Source organism: Phacochoerus africanus, chromosome 3 (genome assembly GCF_016906955.1).
Source record: "Phacochoerus africanus isolate WHEZ1 chromosome 3, ROS_Pafr_v1, whole genome shotgun sequence".
Lineage (NCBI taxonomy): Eukaryota > Metazoa > Chordata > Mammalia > Artiodactyla > Suidae > Phacochoerus > Phacochoerus africanus.
In genome coordinates this window covers 713,195-727,076 of record NC_062546.1, presented here as the reverse complement: position 1 = coordinate 727,076, position 13,882 = coordinate 713,195, and the positions used below count along the sequence as shown (strand labels likewise).

At 67.7% G+C, this 13,882-nt stretch overlaps 1 protein-coding gene across 6 annotated transcripts in view; it reads left to right on the top strand.

The window, feature by feature from the left end:
• COL20A1 (collagen type XX alpha 1 chain) overlaps positions 1–13,644 on the top strand; it is a 24,167-nt gene extending 10,523 nt beyond the window's left edge. For 2 of the 6 annotated variants that reach the window (XM_047770654.1, XM_047770650.1), the window contains 22 exons: positions 453–582; positions 809–951; positions 1,055–1,190; positions 1,534–1,676; positions 1,833–1,962; positions 2,877–2,915; positions 3,582–3,720; positions 5,509–5,651; positions 5,862–5,971; positions 6,356–6,514; positions 6,621–6,698; positions 7,227–7,313; positions 7,991–8,044; positions 10,042–10,137; positions 10,223–10,276; positions 10,372–10,425; positions 10,695–10,748; positions 11,393–11,464; positions 11,865–11,900; positions 12,009–12,075; positions 12,285–12,431; positions 13,489–13,644. In XM_047770654.1, the coding sequence (XP_047626610.1) occupies positions 453–582; positions 809–951; positions 1,055–1,190; positions 1,534–1,676; positions 1,833–1,962; positions 2,877–2,915; positions 3,582–3,720; positions 5,509–5,651; positions 5,862–5,971; positions 6,356–6,514; positions 6,621–6,698; positions 7,227–7,313; positions 7,991–8,044; positions 10,042–10,137; positions 10,223–10,276; positions 10,372–10,425; positions 10,695–10,748; positions 11,393–11,464; positions 11,865–11,900; positions 12,009–12,075; positions 12,285–12,431; positions 13,489–13,514 (2,097 nt within the window). In that variant the 3' untranslated portion in view covers positions 13,515–13,644. The remainder of the gene's footprint in view (positions 1–452; positions 583–808; positions 952–1,054; positions 1,191–1,533; positions 1,677–1,832; positions 1,963–2,876; positions 2,916–3,581; positions 3,721–5,508; positions 5,652–5,861; positions 5,972–6,355; positions 6,515–6,620; positions 6,699–7,226; positions 7,314–7,990; positions 8,045–10,041; positions 10,138–10,222; positions 10,277–10,371; positions 10,426–10,694; positions 10,749–11,392; positions 11,465–11,864; positions 11,901–12,008; positions 12,076–12,284; positions 12,432–13,488) is intronic. The other 4 variants (XM_047770655.1, XM_047770651.1, XM_047770652.1 and 1 more) reach the window with 4 other exon arrangements.
• Positions 13,645–13,882: the final 238 nt, after the last annotated feature.

Below are 13,882 nucleotides of genomic sequence, written 5' to 3'. Positions count from 1 at the left end.
AGAAAGAAAAGAAAGAAAAAAGAAAGAAAGAAAGAAAGAAAGAAAGAAAGAAAGAAAGAAAGAAAGAAAGAAAGAAAGAAAGAAAGAAAGAAAGAGGAAAAGGGAGGGATGTAGGACGGAGGCTAGCGAGAGAGCATATCTCTCAACCTAACCTCCACTGAAATCAATAATAAGACAGAACAGACCTAAAGAAATGAAAGAAAGAAAGGCAACTAAATAAAGAAATACAATAAAGAAAGAACGAATAAAGAAATGAAAAGAAAGAAAGAAAGAAAGAAAGTGGGGGCAGGTGGGCGAGGCCCCACCCCAGTGGGTGGGAGCCGGCATCCCCTCCCCTGACTCCCCAGTCTGGGGCTGGTCATGGGGCCTTCCTGGCCGGCAGATCCTGGGCCCGGCTCTCCCTCTGGGGCCGGCTGCCCCCTCCCCAGCTGCCTGTGTCCCCGCCCCTGCAGACAGAGGTTCCCGGGAATGCCACCTCAGCCACTCTGGGCCCCCTGTCCTCCTCCACCACGTACACCGTCCGTGTCACCTGCCTGTACCCCGGGGGCAACTCCTCCACACTGACCGGCCGCCTGACCACACGTGAGTGTCCCCAGGCCACCTCATTCTGCTCCCCTGGGCAGTTCGAGTCAACACATCTGCCCAGTGTCTGCTCTGCACGGCCCCGAGCCAGAGGAGGACGGTCACCTGGACAGGTGTGATGGCAGGGCACGGGCCAGTGCCCAGCCCACAGCCCGTCCTGGGAAAGGGGGGCCCTGGCATAGCACGCGGGGACGGGGGGGCCCCAGCCTCCGTCTCTCTCTTCCAGGGAAAGTCCCCAGCCCGAGCCGGCTGTCAGTGACAGAGCTGCCCGGGGACGAGGTCCGGCTGGCGTGGGCGGCCGCAGCGGCGTCGGGGGTGCTTCTCTACCAGATCACGTGGACGCCCCTGGGAGATGGGAAGGCCCACGAGGTGGGGGGGGGAGACGCCCCCCGCCCGGGCCCTGGCTCAGACCCCCCTGCTGCACCCTGTCAGCACCCCGCTCCCCAGGGCGGACACGGGCCCCCGCTCTCAGCAGGTCGCTGTCCCAGGGAACTTGGGCGCGGCCGTGCTGCGCGGCCTGGGGAGGCTCTCGGAGTACGACATCACCGTGCTGGCCTACTACAGGGACGGGGCCCGCAGCGACCCCGCCTCCCTCCGCTACACCCCCCGTAGGTGACCCTGCTCTGCCCCGGGTCCCCAGCTCCGTGGGCCCAGGGCCCCAGACTCCCAAGACGGCCCGTGGGCAGTTCCCCGCGTCTCGGACCCCGCACCTGACGGCTCGGGTCCGTGGGAGGTCCCCCAGCACCGAGCCCTCCAGCCAGGCGTCCCCGGGGTGGCCGAGGGTCCCAGTCCTCTGGGGTGACATAGGGCCAAAGACAGTCCTGGAACTGGCCTGGTGGCCATCCGTGCTGAGGCCACTGGGCAGTGTGGCCTGGGGGGGGGCGTGGTGAGGGCTGTGGAGTGGTGGGGGCAGTGCCATCTGAGGCCCCCACCCCTGTGCTCTCCCCACAGTCAGCCAGAGCCCGCCCTCCAACCTGACCTTGGCCTCTGAGTCACCCACCAGCCTGCGGGTCAGCTGGACGCCCCCGAGCGGCCCTGTCCTCCACTACCGGCTCACCTACGCACTGGCCTCGGGCTTGGGGCCCGAGAAATCGGTGGGTCTCAGGAGCCAGGAAGCTGTCGCCCCTTGCCCGCCCCTGGGCCCACCCTGTCTGTCGAGGGGCCCACTCTTCTGTGGGTCGGACACACGGAGAGGGAGCTGAGAGGCCCAAGTGAGCAAAGATGCTTAGGGGACCCCCCCCCGCCCCCAGATCTCCATTCCAGGACCCAGGAGCCACGTGACGCTGCCTGACCTGCTGGCAGCCACCAAGTACAGGGTCCTGGTCTCAGCCGTCTACAGAGCAGGGGAGAGCATGGCCGTGTCTGCCACGGGCCGGACGGGTGAGTGGGCACCACGCCCCCAGCCCCCGGTGGATCCCCAGGAACAGAGCTGGCGGGGCTGCTCAGCAGGACCCCGTGTGCAGCCCCGTGCTGCAGAGCTTAGCGGAAGGGTGTGGGGTTTCAGGTGAGACCTTCCCCACTGAAACTCCAACCGCTGGCCCGAGGGGTAAGGCCACAGCTGTCCAGCTGCATGCGTGCCGGCGGCCGTGGAGGGGACCGCGGCTGCAACCTGGCCTGCAGAGGCCCAAGGGGGGCCGGGAGCATGGGGCAGCCTGCAGAGTGGGGACATGGGGGCAGATCCCAGCTGGGCGGCCACAGCAGAGCCCAGAGCCCACGCCAGGCAGCCCGCTCTCCGGGCAGCCGTCGGCCCTGGGCCAGGGTGCAGCCAAGAGGAGCCTTTGCTTCCGTTTTGTTGTTCCCGCTGGCTTCCCTGGATAATCAGTCTCCCGGTGCTTCCCCAGAGGCCAGTCAGCCTTCCTGGCCCAGCTTCCCTGTGTCCCCTCCCCGGGGTGCCCTGCTTTGGGCCTGAATGCCTCTGGGGACGGGGACCTCACTACCTGAGGCTCAGCACCTTCCCACGGTGGTGGGGAGCACTTCCCGCCCCAAGGGCCCCAGCTCCTGCCGCACTCACCTGGAACACTTCCGAGCGCCACGCGGTGCCCGCGGGGGAGCAAGCCTGCGGAGCCCAGCCCCAGGACGGCGGTGCCCCTGGTGGGCACGTCCACATGTGCGGCGTCCCCTGGCCCGGCCGCCTGGAACACATACCTCTCGGGGCGCAGCCCCAGTGGGTGCTGCCTTCCCGGGGGTGGAATCTGGGGCTGCAGGACACCATCTCCGTCCCTCGCCGTCCCTGAGGGCACGCGGTCCAGCCAAGAGGGGCCCTCCTCCCTGACCCTGACTCGTCCCACTCCCAGCAGCCTGCCCGGCCCTCCGCCCCAACAGCTCCCTCCCAGGTAGGTCCTGCCCTTGGGTGGTGGGGGCTCCCTCCTGGCCCCACCCACTCCTCTGGGTCCGTGTTCGGGAGGGTGGCCTGGCATCTGGGTCCTGGGCACATCGGAGGACCTTCAGGCAGGCAGGGCGGGACCCTGGGGGTTCGCTGGTGTCTTTATTCCTGCTTCAGGGTGGAGGTTACTGAGGCCTGTCCAAGGCCACCTGTCCGAGGCTATGCCTAGGACGGTGGCAGGGCAGAGCCATGCTGGGGGCCCTGGGTCCCGTGTGGCCCCCATGAGCCTCCGCTGAACAGGAGCTGGGCGGGCGAGGGGCCAAGCCTGGGGCCACTCCGCATCTTTACTGCTCGTGGATCTGAGACGGTCCCCAGAGGGGGCGCTGACTGGCGGGCACAGGCGTGGTCGGGGAGACCCGCCCGGTGGGGGTGGGGGGGGTGCGGGGGGGGCCTGTCTGGGGCGGAGTCCCCAGCGGGATCTCCGGCTGCTGGGCGGGGCCCCCTTGCGGCGGGCCGCGGGGTCGGGAGGCTGAGCCCAGTCCCGGCTGGCTGGCCGTCGGCTGGGAGCTCTGGCCTCGGCTTGCCCTGCCTGCTCCTCCGACCCCAGACCGGGGCCTCCTGCCCTCTGCCCCTGCCCCCCTCCCCTCTGAGGCTCGCTGCCTGGCCCCCGCCACAGGCTTTGACCTGATGGCGGCCTTCGGCCTGGTGGAGAAGGAGTACTCTGCCCTCCGCGGCGTGTCCATGGAGCCCTCGGCCTTCGGCCCCGCCAAGACCTTCACGCTCTTCAAGGAGGCTCAGCTGACGCGCCGGGCCAGGTGCGGGCAGGGGGCGTGTGACCCGAGCGGAGCAGGCGCAGAGCAGGAGGCGCCCGCCCCGTCCCGCAGAGCCTCCCGGAGGTGGGGGGCCCCGGGCTCAGGGCTCTGCCCCCCACAGCCGAGCAGGCAGCCGGCCCCAGGCACGCGGGCTCCAGGAAGTGATGCAGGTTCCTCTAGGGGGTGGGCGGAGGGTCCTTGTCCCTGGAGGAGGGTCCTTGTTCCCTGCGGCCCAGGGGCTGACTGCACCTGCAGACTCCCAGGGCAGGCACCGCCAAATTTGTCGCGGCTGAAAACGCCTGCCTCCTGTGTGCCTGAGTTTGATTCGGCAAGCCTGCGGCTATCCGGGGCGCGTAAGAAACCCCAGTTTGTGACTGACCACGTGGGGACCCTGACGCCGGCCAACCACCCGGCTTCGTGGTGGGAGACGCCCTGGGTCGCCAAGTAGAACTTCCACCTGCAGAGCCGTTGTTCTCGAGTTAAAATATTTTAAATCGCGAGGGTAAATCACAGGCTTTATAGCAGTACTTTGGAAAATACACAGTGTGTCGTTCTGCAAACCCACCCCAGGCGACCAGGATCCAGGGCAGTTTACACAGCCTGCTTTCTCTCTGACGCAGGCGGGTGGGGCGGCCGCAGGCGGGTGGCCTCGTGCGGCCTGTCCCTGATCTTGGCTGCGAAGATTCCCCACGACCTGCTCCCAGTTGTGTGTCTGTGGAGGCTGGTTGGCAAATTTCACTTTTCGTGTGGGGGCTGAAGCCTGACTCTTCCCCCGCAGCCCCCTCCCCGACCCAGGCCTTGATCGGTGGTTCTTTGTCCGGGCGGGTGGTCCTGGTTACCCGGAGCCCTGAGGTTAAGCTTCCCTGGCCTCTGCCCGGCGGGGCCTGGCTCCACCCTCGCAGTCAACCTGCGGTGAGGTGGCTGCCGATCCTAAAGGCTGCGGTGCCTCCTGCAAGTGGGGTTCTCCCAGGGCCTCACAGAGCAAGTGGGTGCCTCCTGTTTGTCCTTAGGGAGCTCGCACCCCAGGAGGTGGGGGCAGATCGTCCTGCAGGCACGGTCACCCAGCACAGGCGCAGTCAGCCAGCACGGGAGGGGGGGACCCCACACGGGAGAAGCCCTCCCCCGTGATAGCTGTTACGAACGGGCCTCCGGGGCTAACGAGAGTGACGGGTCCCTCCTGGGTCAGGAAGGCTCCCCCAGGAGGTGGCAGAGAGCAGGAGCCGGAGAGAAGGGGGAGGGCAGGGCTTGCAGGGAAAGAGCAGCCCATGCCAAGGCCCTGGGGTCGGTTTGCGTACGGAATTGGGGCACTGGGGCTAGGCTGTGCTTGCAGGCCCTTGGTCACCCCAGGAGGGCACACAGGGAGGCGGCTGGGCATTAGAGCATTTAACTGGGTGGCTCGGGAGCCTGGTCCCTGCCTTCCCCACCCCCAGTGCCTTCTGTCTGAGCAAGTCCCAAGGGCAGAGCTGCCTCTGGGCTTGTGGCTTCCTGGTCGCCAGGAGACAGGCCCAGAGTCACCTTTGTGGGGACCCCGGCATCCTGCCCACCCAACAGAGACCCTGCAGAGACCAGCACGGGTGCTGCGGTGGTGGAATGGCCGCGGGCTCTTGCGGCCCCAGGGGTCCGGGGCTGCTTGGAACCCCAGCCCGGGGAGAGGGTCTGCCCCTCACACCCCATGTTGCTCACAGGGACCCCGAGGCAGGAGGCCCAGCCCGGCCCGAGGACCCTGCTTTGCAGTCCCGAGGGTCCGGCCCCTTCTCGGGCTCGTGGCCACCCCCTCCTGTGCCCCCACAGTGACATCCACTTGGCCGCCCTCCCGCCGGAGCACACAATCGCCTTCCTCCTGCGCCTGCTCCCCGAGACACCCCGCGAGGCCTTCGCTCTGTGGCAGGTGGCAGCCCAGGACTTCCAGCCCGTCCTGGGGGTCCTGCTGGACGGTCAGTTGTGGGGGGAGCGGTGGGCCCCGGTCTCCCCTTGAAGGCAGGGATGCTTGGCAAACTCTGAGGTTTGGGGTGCCCGGGGCTTTGCACACCTGTCGTGGCCAGCCCCCCCAGAACGCCCCCCCCCTCGCAGCCCCTGCTCTGCCCTGGGAGGGCCTCCCGTCTTCCACACCAGAGTGTCTCACAGGCTCCTTGCCCGGCCCCCAGCTGGCAGAAAGTCGCTGACCTACTTCAACCGGGACCCCAGGGCCACCTTGCAAGAGGTCACCTTCGAGCTGCCCGAAGTGAGAAGGATATTCTTCGGGAGCTTCCACAAGGTCCCAGAAGTTCCCAGAACGCCCGCAGTGCATGCGCCCCCCCCCCAAGTTCTGGGGTGGACCCACCCCGGGCCTCTGCCCCAGTCACCATGCCCCCGCCCCCGCCGACTGCTAGAACGTTCCGTGAGGGTCACGTTGCCCCCGCAGTCCCTCTGCCCGGACGCCCTCGCCTTGACTGCGGTGGAAGAGCTCGCAGCCTCCTTCCCGGCCCCGCACATCCCGGGAGGGCCTGCGGCGGGTCTCACCTGGCCCATCCTGCAGGGAAGCCAAGGCCACCCTCCTGACCCCAGCCCCAGGGGACGGTCATCTCGCCACCCCCGCTCTGGCCCTGGCCTTGGGGCCGAGGAGGGGGAAGCGTGTCCTGACTCCCGTGGTGCCTCCCAGGTGCACGTGGCCGTGGGCCGCTCCAAGGTCAGGCTCTACGTGGACTGCCGGAAGGTGGCCGAGAGGCCCGCCGGGGAGGCTGGCAGCCTGCCCGCCGAGGGCTTTGTCACACTGGGGAGGCTGGCCAAGGCCCGGGGCCCCCGGAGCAGCTCAGCCTCGGTGAGCACGGACCTCGTCCTGCGGAGCCAAACCAACCCGGGGAGGCGGAGCCCCTTCCAGCCACTGCCCCAGCTGCCCTGGCGACCCTGCCCCTCCCTCTCCATAGTTCCAGCTCCAGATGCTACAGATTGTCTGCAGTGACTCCTGGGCAGAGGAGGATGGGTGCTGCGAGCTGCCGGCATCGGTAGGTGGCAAGAAAGCAGAAGAGTCTGGGAGTAGACGGGCCATTCAGGTCATCACAGCTCTGAGAGGAATCAGGGCAGGCTTCCTGGAGGAGGTGGTCCCGGGACCCAGAGCTGGAGCTCAAGGCAGCTGGATGGGTGTGCTGGAGGCCCTGGGGCAAGCAGGCTGGAGCAGGCCCGGGAGCTCCCCGCGCGGCGGGGGGGGGGTGGGGGGGGGCTGCTGTCACACACTCTGGGCCACTGCCCTTTCCTACGGGAGCAGGTGCGGGCCAGGGTCCTCGCCCACTGCCCTGTGCGCCCAGGCTGGGCTCCGCCATGCGGGGACCTGTGAGGAAGTGAGAGGGGCTCCTGTCCAGGGCTTGTGCGGGCAGCACGGGCGTGGAACCCAGGACCTGGTCCTACCCCTCACCCCCGGCCCCCTGAGGTGGGTTTAGGGTTCCCTGGGCCCTGTGTCACGGACACCCCGAGCGCTGGGGTCAGATGGGGCCGAGGAGCGAGCTCCCTTGACGCCAGCGTTTCCTTTCTCCCAGAAGGAGGGAGGCGCCTGCCCTGCCTTCCCACCCGCCTGTGCCTGTTCCCCGCAGACCCCCGGGCCCCCGGGCCCCCAGGGGCCTCCGGTGAGTCCAGCAGCTCCTCCCGGGGGTGATCAGGGACTCCTGGCAACGGCTCGCTGCCAGTGGTGGCGAGGGTGGCCCCTCCCCACGCCCAGCAGCCTTGCCAGGCCTGCAGACTGAGCACAGACCTCACGAGCCCCGCTCCCTCGTCCGCCCCCGGCGCACGATGCCCCTCCTGGCCAGCCCTTCCCTCCTGCTGGGTCCCCTCCCCAGCCGTCCCCTCCAGTGTCGAAGCCCATGTTTCCCCTGCGGTGGGGGCCCCGGACGGGCGGGCTGGAGGTGGCCCGGCCATGGTCACGGCCACAGGCGGCTTCCGTCCTGGGCGCTCTGGGCCATGGGGCAGCCTGGGGACCCTTCCCCAGGCCCCCGGGGAGGTGGCTGCGGGCCAGGGCCCCCTGTGGTGCAGATCCAGACCCTCCGGCGGCCTGAGGCTCCAGGACCCACTGCGGTTGGTGGGTCACAGGCCTCAGCAGGGCGGGAACACAGACCCGCCTGAGCCAAGTGTCCGGTAACCAGGGCTGCCGGGGGGGGGGTGGGGGGGGTTGCAGGACGCGCTCCCCCTGAAGCCCCTTCCTCTTCCCGCCTAAAGACGGGCACTGGAGTCCAGGGCGTTGCTGGGGGGCCGTGAACACCCCGGCCTGGGCGGGAACCGTGCCCAGCCCTGCTTGTTCCCTTTGCAGGGTCCCCCTGGGAGGAACGGAGCCCCAGGAGAGCAGGGCTTCCCAGGGCCCAGGGTAAGTCAGGGGGGTCCTGGGGGGCTGGATGTGGGCTGAGCCCCACGCAGCCCAACCCAGTGGGGTGCGACGCCCTCCCCCTGGGGCCTCAGCCCACGGAGCGGGCGGCGGGCGGGCCACCGGATGCGCGTTTTCTGCCTTCCCGTGACCCAGCTCACAGCGCCTCCGAGCCCTTCGCACGTTCCCGGTATCTTCTTGTTGGACGTGGGTCCGCCGACCCTGCTCCGCTGGCTGATCTCCCCTCTTCACTCTCCGGGGCTCTGGGTTTTACGGAAACATCTGTGCCCTGAACTGTGGCTCGTTCACCAAGTGGTTGCCTTTTGACTTGGTTTATGACGTGTGTCTCTGTGCAGATTTTAAAATCACCTTTGCCTGGGAGTCCCCTGTGGCACAGCAGGTTGGGGGGGCCAGCTTGTCCCTGCAGCAGCTCGGGTCCCTGCTGTGGCGCAGATTGCACCCCGGCCCCGGGAACTTCCACGCGCCGTGGGTGTGGCCAAAACGAAAACCACGCGCGTCTAGGCAGCCTCACCGTCTGTCTTCAGCTCTTGACGTTCGTTAGCATATTGAGGGTCCCTCTGTCTGAGGAGAGCACCTGCCCGTGGTTTCCAGGAGGCCCTTCAAACACAGAGATGTCTGCTCATCTGAAGTTATGGTTTAAGCTGGGGGGGACGCCCCCCTCCCTGCTCCCCCAGACTCCTGCCCCGACGGGTAAGCCCATTTATCCAGGCGCTCGTTTCCCTCCCTCACGCCAAATACCTCTGTCACGTCACAAGCTTTCCAGACTCCAGAGTCCAAATCGTGACGTCAGACGCTGCCTGGGCACCTGCCGTCCAGGCGGGAGCTGGACCCCACCCGGTGTGCAGCTCCGCCCTCATCCTCCCTAAGCCCTCGCCTCTGTGTATGATTTTGGCCCCTAGTTCTTCCTCAGTTACCTCCTTTGCCATAGGTTTTTATTTTCAGATGTTGGCTTTCTTGGAATTTCCTGGTTTAAGTCTGCATCTCCTCCGAAATACCACCTCAGGGTCTCCGTTCCGATTTTTTACTGTTCTTTGCTCTTCTGGTGTTGGTGCCACTCCAGAGTCTGTCAAAGACCCGTGGCGACAGCCGAGGTACTCAGCTGGACGTCCTGCAAAGGCTTCTAGGGTTTGACACAGTGTGCGCTGCCGGCCCGGGGGCTGGGACCGATAAACTTTGCCACGTGGTGGTCAAACCCTAACCTCGTGTCATTAGGAGACTGAAAAAAATCAAGAATGGATGTTAAGTAAGATGTGGGGCTTCCTGGGGAGTTCCCGGCAGGGCGCAGAGCAAACAAACCCGACAGGGAACCATGAGAACGCGGGTTCGATCCCTGGCCCCGCTCAGTGGGTGAAGGATCCGGCGTGGCTGTGGCTGGGGTGGAGGCCGGCAGCTGTAGCTCCGATTCGACCCCTAGCCTGGGACCCTCCGTATGCTGTGGGTGTGGCCCTAAAAAAAAAAATGTGGTGCTTCCTCAGCTGCTGTGGACACAAGGAGATAATTTCTCCGAGTTTGGTGCGCGATGTTGTCTCTCGCAAATCCCGGCCTCTTCCGGCCACAGTTAAGAGCCAGCGCGGTCCCTGAGCCCATCGCCGCCCACTTGACCTGCTCCAGGCGTCCGTCCGTGTGCTCGTGTTTTATTTAGGATTTTCGCGTTGAAGTTCGCAAATGGGGAAGCCTGTGGTTTTCTGTGTTGAATTTGGTGCGTTGATAGGCTTCCTTCTCAGCGATTATTGGAAAGCAGTCTGTCTTTCTTTCTGTTTTTTTTAACTGCAAGTCCAGCGGTTTGAGCGGCGCTGGTGTCCCGGTCGCCTCGAGGTTTGGCAGACTGTTCCCGAGTCTGGGATCGGGGCTCTGTGCTGGCCCGTGGAGAGTCAGCCCAGGGTCAGACCCGGTGCCCCGCCTGGGTCTGGGGGCCTCGGGCGCCGGGGCTGCGGGAGGGGCCCCGTGTTCCTCAGCCCCGCCCACCCCTGTGCCTCTAGGGGGAGCCCGGGCCACCTGGACAGAGGGGACCCGAGGGTCCTGGAGGTCAGCAGGGGTCACCAGGCACCCAGGGCCGAGCCATCCAGGGACCCGTGGTAGGTGTCGCCTACCCCTGCCCTGCACCCCCCGTCCCAACGCCCTTCCCCGTTCCTCTTGCTCCTCAGTCCGTCTCCCCTCCAGGGTCCACCAGGGGTCAAAGGAGAGAAGGGGGACCATGGACTCCCCGGCTTGCAGGTAGAGGGCCGGCCGCACCTGGGGCGGGGATACGGCCTCCTCCTCTGGGTCGGACCTGGGCCTCAGCCTGGCCGGCTGCCTCCGTTCTATTCCAGGGTCACCCCGGCCTCCAGGGCACCCCCGGGAAGGCGGGCATCCAGGGACCAAAGGTGGGAGAGGAGCCCGCCCAAGAGGGTCTCCAGACAGAGGCTGGGGGCTTCCTTCTCTGCCCCGCACGGGAGCCCCACCCCATCCTGCCCCCGCCCCAGCCCGGCCAAGGCGGAGGGAGCGCCAGTCCACACGGCCCGGGGCAGGTGTGGCCACTGCCTGGGGCGGGGGGCACAAGCGTCTCCCCCCTCCCAGGTGTGGGTTTGGGGTCATCGTGGGAGGGGCGGGCGGAGTAGCTGCCCAGGCCCAGCCCCCCTTCCTTTGCCCTCAGGGAATGAGAGGCCTGGAGGGGACTGCTGGCCTGCCTGGACCCCCTGGCCCCCGGGTAGGCACCACCTCCTCCAGGAGGCCCACCCCGCCCACCCTGCCCGCACCCTCCAGGGTCCCTCCCTCTGGGGTCCCCAGGGCTCAGGAACATGGCAGCGGCCCCCACCCCCCCGACCCAGCCCCACAGGGGGCGCGTCGGTAGAAACGCCGCGTTTGCGCACCCCAACAGCACACGCAGGAGGGCCTGCGAAGGGTGGATGGTGCATCTGGATTTGGGACGGGGCCTGGGCCCCCTCGTCAGCCTCCAGGTGCCCCCACTGGAGGGCCAGGGCCACCGCCCCTCCCTGCTCGGAGTGGGAGTCCCCGACCAGCAGCCCAGACCCAGCCAGGGTCTCCTGGGGGTCAGCCTTGCTGGAGCCGGGGAGGCGGAGCTGCCCCTCCTGCCAGAGGCCTCCCCTGGGGGCCTGAGCCGTGGTTACCCCGACAATGGGACCAGAGTTGGGGAGGTTTTAGCGCCGAATCAGCACCAGTGGGCGGGGGTGGGGGGTGCTGCCCTGGGCCCAGGTGAGGACGCAGAGCCCGCAGGAAGCTGTGGACGCGCTACAGGGGCTGGCCCGGGGCAAGGGGATCCAGACTAAGGGAGCTGGGGCTGATGGAGGGGGCCAGACCCATGGGGGCTGCAGCCAAGTCTCACTTTTGCAGGGCTTCCCGGGCACAGCAGGGGCCAGGGGCAGCGGCGGGGAGCGAGGACTCCCAGGGGCCGTGGGGCCCACGGTAAGGCCCTTCCCCACACAGCCTGACAGCCGGACAGCGAGGGCTGGTCCCCGCTGACCACCCAGGGGCCTCCTGTGGCCACCACGAAGCTCAGGCAGAGAGCCCGAGACAGAGCAGGTGGGGGCGGAGGTGGGGCTTGGCCTCCAGGACCTGGGGGCAGACCTGGGCCTGTAGGCCGAGTGGGGCTGCAGCCCATGGCGGGGGGCGGGGGGGGGGCAGTGAAGCCTGAGCCGGCCTGGCTGGTCCCTCTGCAGTGGGCAGGGCCAGTCCTCTGTCCACTGGGACTCCTGGGATTTGTTCCTGCGTGAGGCCTGCACCCAGTGGGCGGGGCCCATGGGCGGGATCCAGGGGGCGAGGCCCGAGGCCGTGGGGTCCAGGCATTTCTTTTCCTCCCACTCAGGGGCTGCCAGGGCCCAAAGGGGAGCGAGGAGAGAAGGTGAGCATGGGGAGTCCGGGGTCCCAGCCCTTCCTGGGGGAGCACGGAGAGGCACTGACCCCCACGCTGGCCGAGCGGTCGGCCACGAGGCCCGCCTTTCTCTTGCAGGGCGAGCCACCGTCCCTGGCCACCATCTACCAGCTCGTGGGCCAGGCCTGTGAATCTGCCATCCAGGGTGAGTGGCCTGGCCTCCTGGTGAGGCCCCCAGAGCCTCCTCTGCCCCCACCCACCCATCTCCATTCCAGCCTGGGGGCTGGCAGGAGAGAAGCCCAGGCGCCCGGTCTTTAGTGGACCCAGCCTCGTGGGGCCACGGAGCAAGGGAAGGGCCCGGAGGGTCCCCTCGCCCCACCCCTGCTGACTGCCCTCCCCTCCCTCCTCCACCAGCGCACGTGCTGAAGCTCCACTCCTGCTCCCACGAGGGCACCAGGCCGCCCATGCCCATCCTGGAGGCGCCCAGGGCCCTCGGCATGCGCAGCGAGGCCCGGCTCCCTGGAGGAGGGGGGCACGGTGGCCCCCGCCCCGAGGACAGAGGTACCGGACACCTGGGGAGGGGTCTGGGGGACTGCGGCTCTTCCCCACGCCTGGGGCTGGTCACTATGTGGGGCCCAGAACACCTGCTCCAGGCCTATGGGTGGGGAGAGGGACTCCCTGAGCCCACTTGAAACTGGCTGCCTGGCTTCCTGGAGACCCCAAAACAGCCCCTTCTCCCATCTCCCAGGAAGCCTGAGCTTAGGTGCCCCCCTGCCGCCCTCTTCTGGGCTGGGGCTCAGCGGGAGGCTTGGTCCTGTGACCTTGTCCTGAGACAAGTCCATTTGACTGGGGCTGCAGCGCCGTTCCTGGCTCAGAGGCTGAGAGGTGGAGAGGCTGATGAGGGGGGCTGAGCTGTGGCCTCGACAGGGTGCGGCGGGGGGCGGGGGGAGGGGGAGGGTGTGGCTGGGGAGGGGAAGCCTGGTCCCAGGCAGTGTGTGGGTGGGAGAGAGGGCGCCTCCCCCCACTGCCTTTGCCGTAACACCCCCTGTCTGTACCCGCCCTTCCAGACAAGGCTAACGGGGGCTCTCAGGACGCCCACCGCGGCCACCTCCCCCTCCCCCATCTCATGCTTAACCTCGGCCTCGGGGACAAAGATTAGTAATGGCTGGACCTGCTGCCCCAGGCCCGGGGGGGGGGGTTCAGGACCCACCTTCCTGGCTCAGAACAGGGCCCCCAGGAAAGGAAACGACTGCTACCCACACCCTCCTTCCCCTGGGAGGGACAGGGGGCCCTGCCCATGGGAGGGGTGGGTGGCAGGGAGCCCAGGAGGAAGGCAGGTGGGTGGGGGAGCCCAGAGCCGGCCCGGTGGGCGCCCAGGGAGGCCCAGGTCGGGGTCAGCTGGGCAGGGAGGCTGGAGCAGGTGTGCATGGGGGCGGCCCCTTGGCCCAGGCGGCCTGGGGGTGGGGGCAGGGGGCACGAGGGGCAGCACCCTGGGAGGAGCTCACGCAGTTGGCTCGCGGTCCAGCGGCCCACGAGGCTGGGCAGGCTGGAGAGCGTGTCCTGACAGATGTCAGCTGTCCACCCACCCTCGGACCTGCCCACGCCTTCCTCCTGCCAGGACGGTCCCCCTGCTGCCCCGAGTGAGCCAGACCTTCCCCCCAGATCCCGGACACGGGGAGCAGCTGGAGCAGCCTGGACGCGGAGGGACAGGGGACGGAGGCCGAGCCTTGAAACCTCTCCTCTGCCCGTTTCCTGTGCAGATAAACAAGCACTTGTCAAGGAAGTGGCTGCTTGTTACTAGGGCCCCACGGTCCTGGCCAGTGCGGCCCAGATCCGCACCCTCGTCCCTCGGGGGGGTGGCCACCCCCCGGCTTTGGCTCAAGGACCCCCCACCATGGTCTCTCTAAGCCTGAGACTCATCCCCCTTCCCACGAGGCCCCCGCAGTCCCCAGGCCCTGTTGCCACCCAGCCCGGCCCCTCCAGGCCTCCATCCCCGCTCAAGGGGGCTCAGC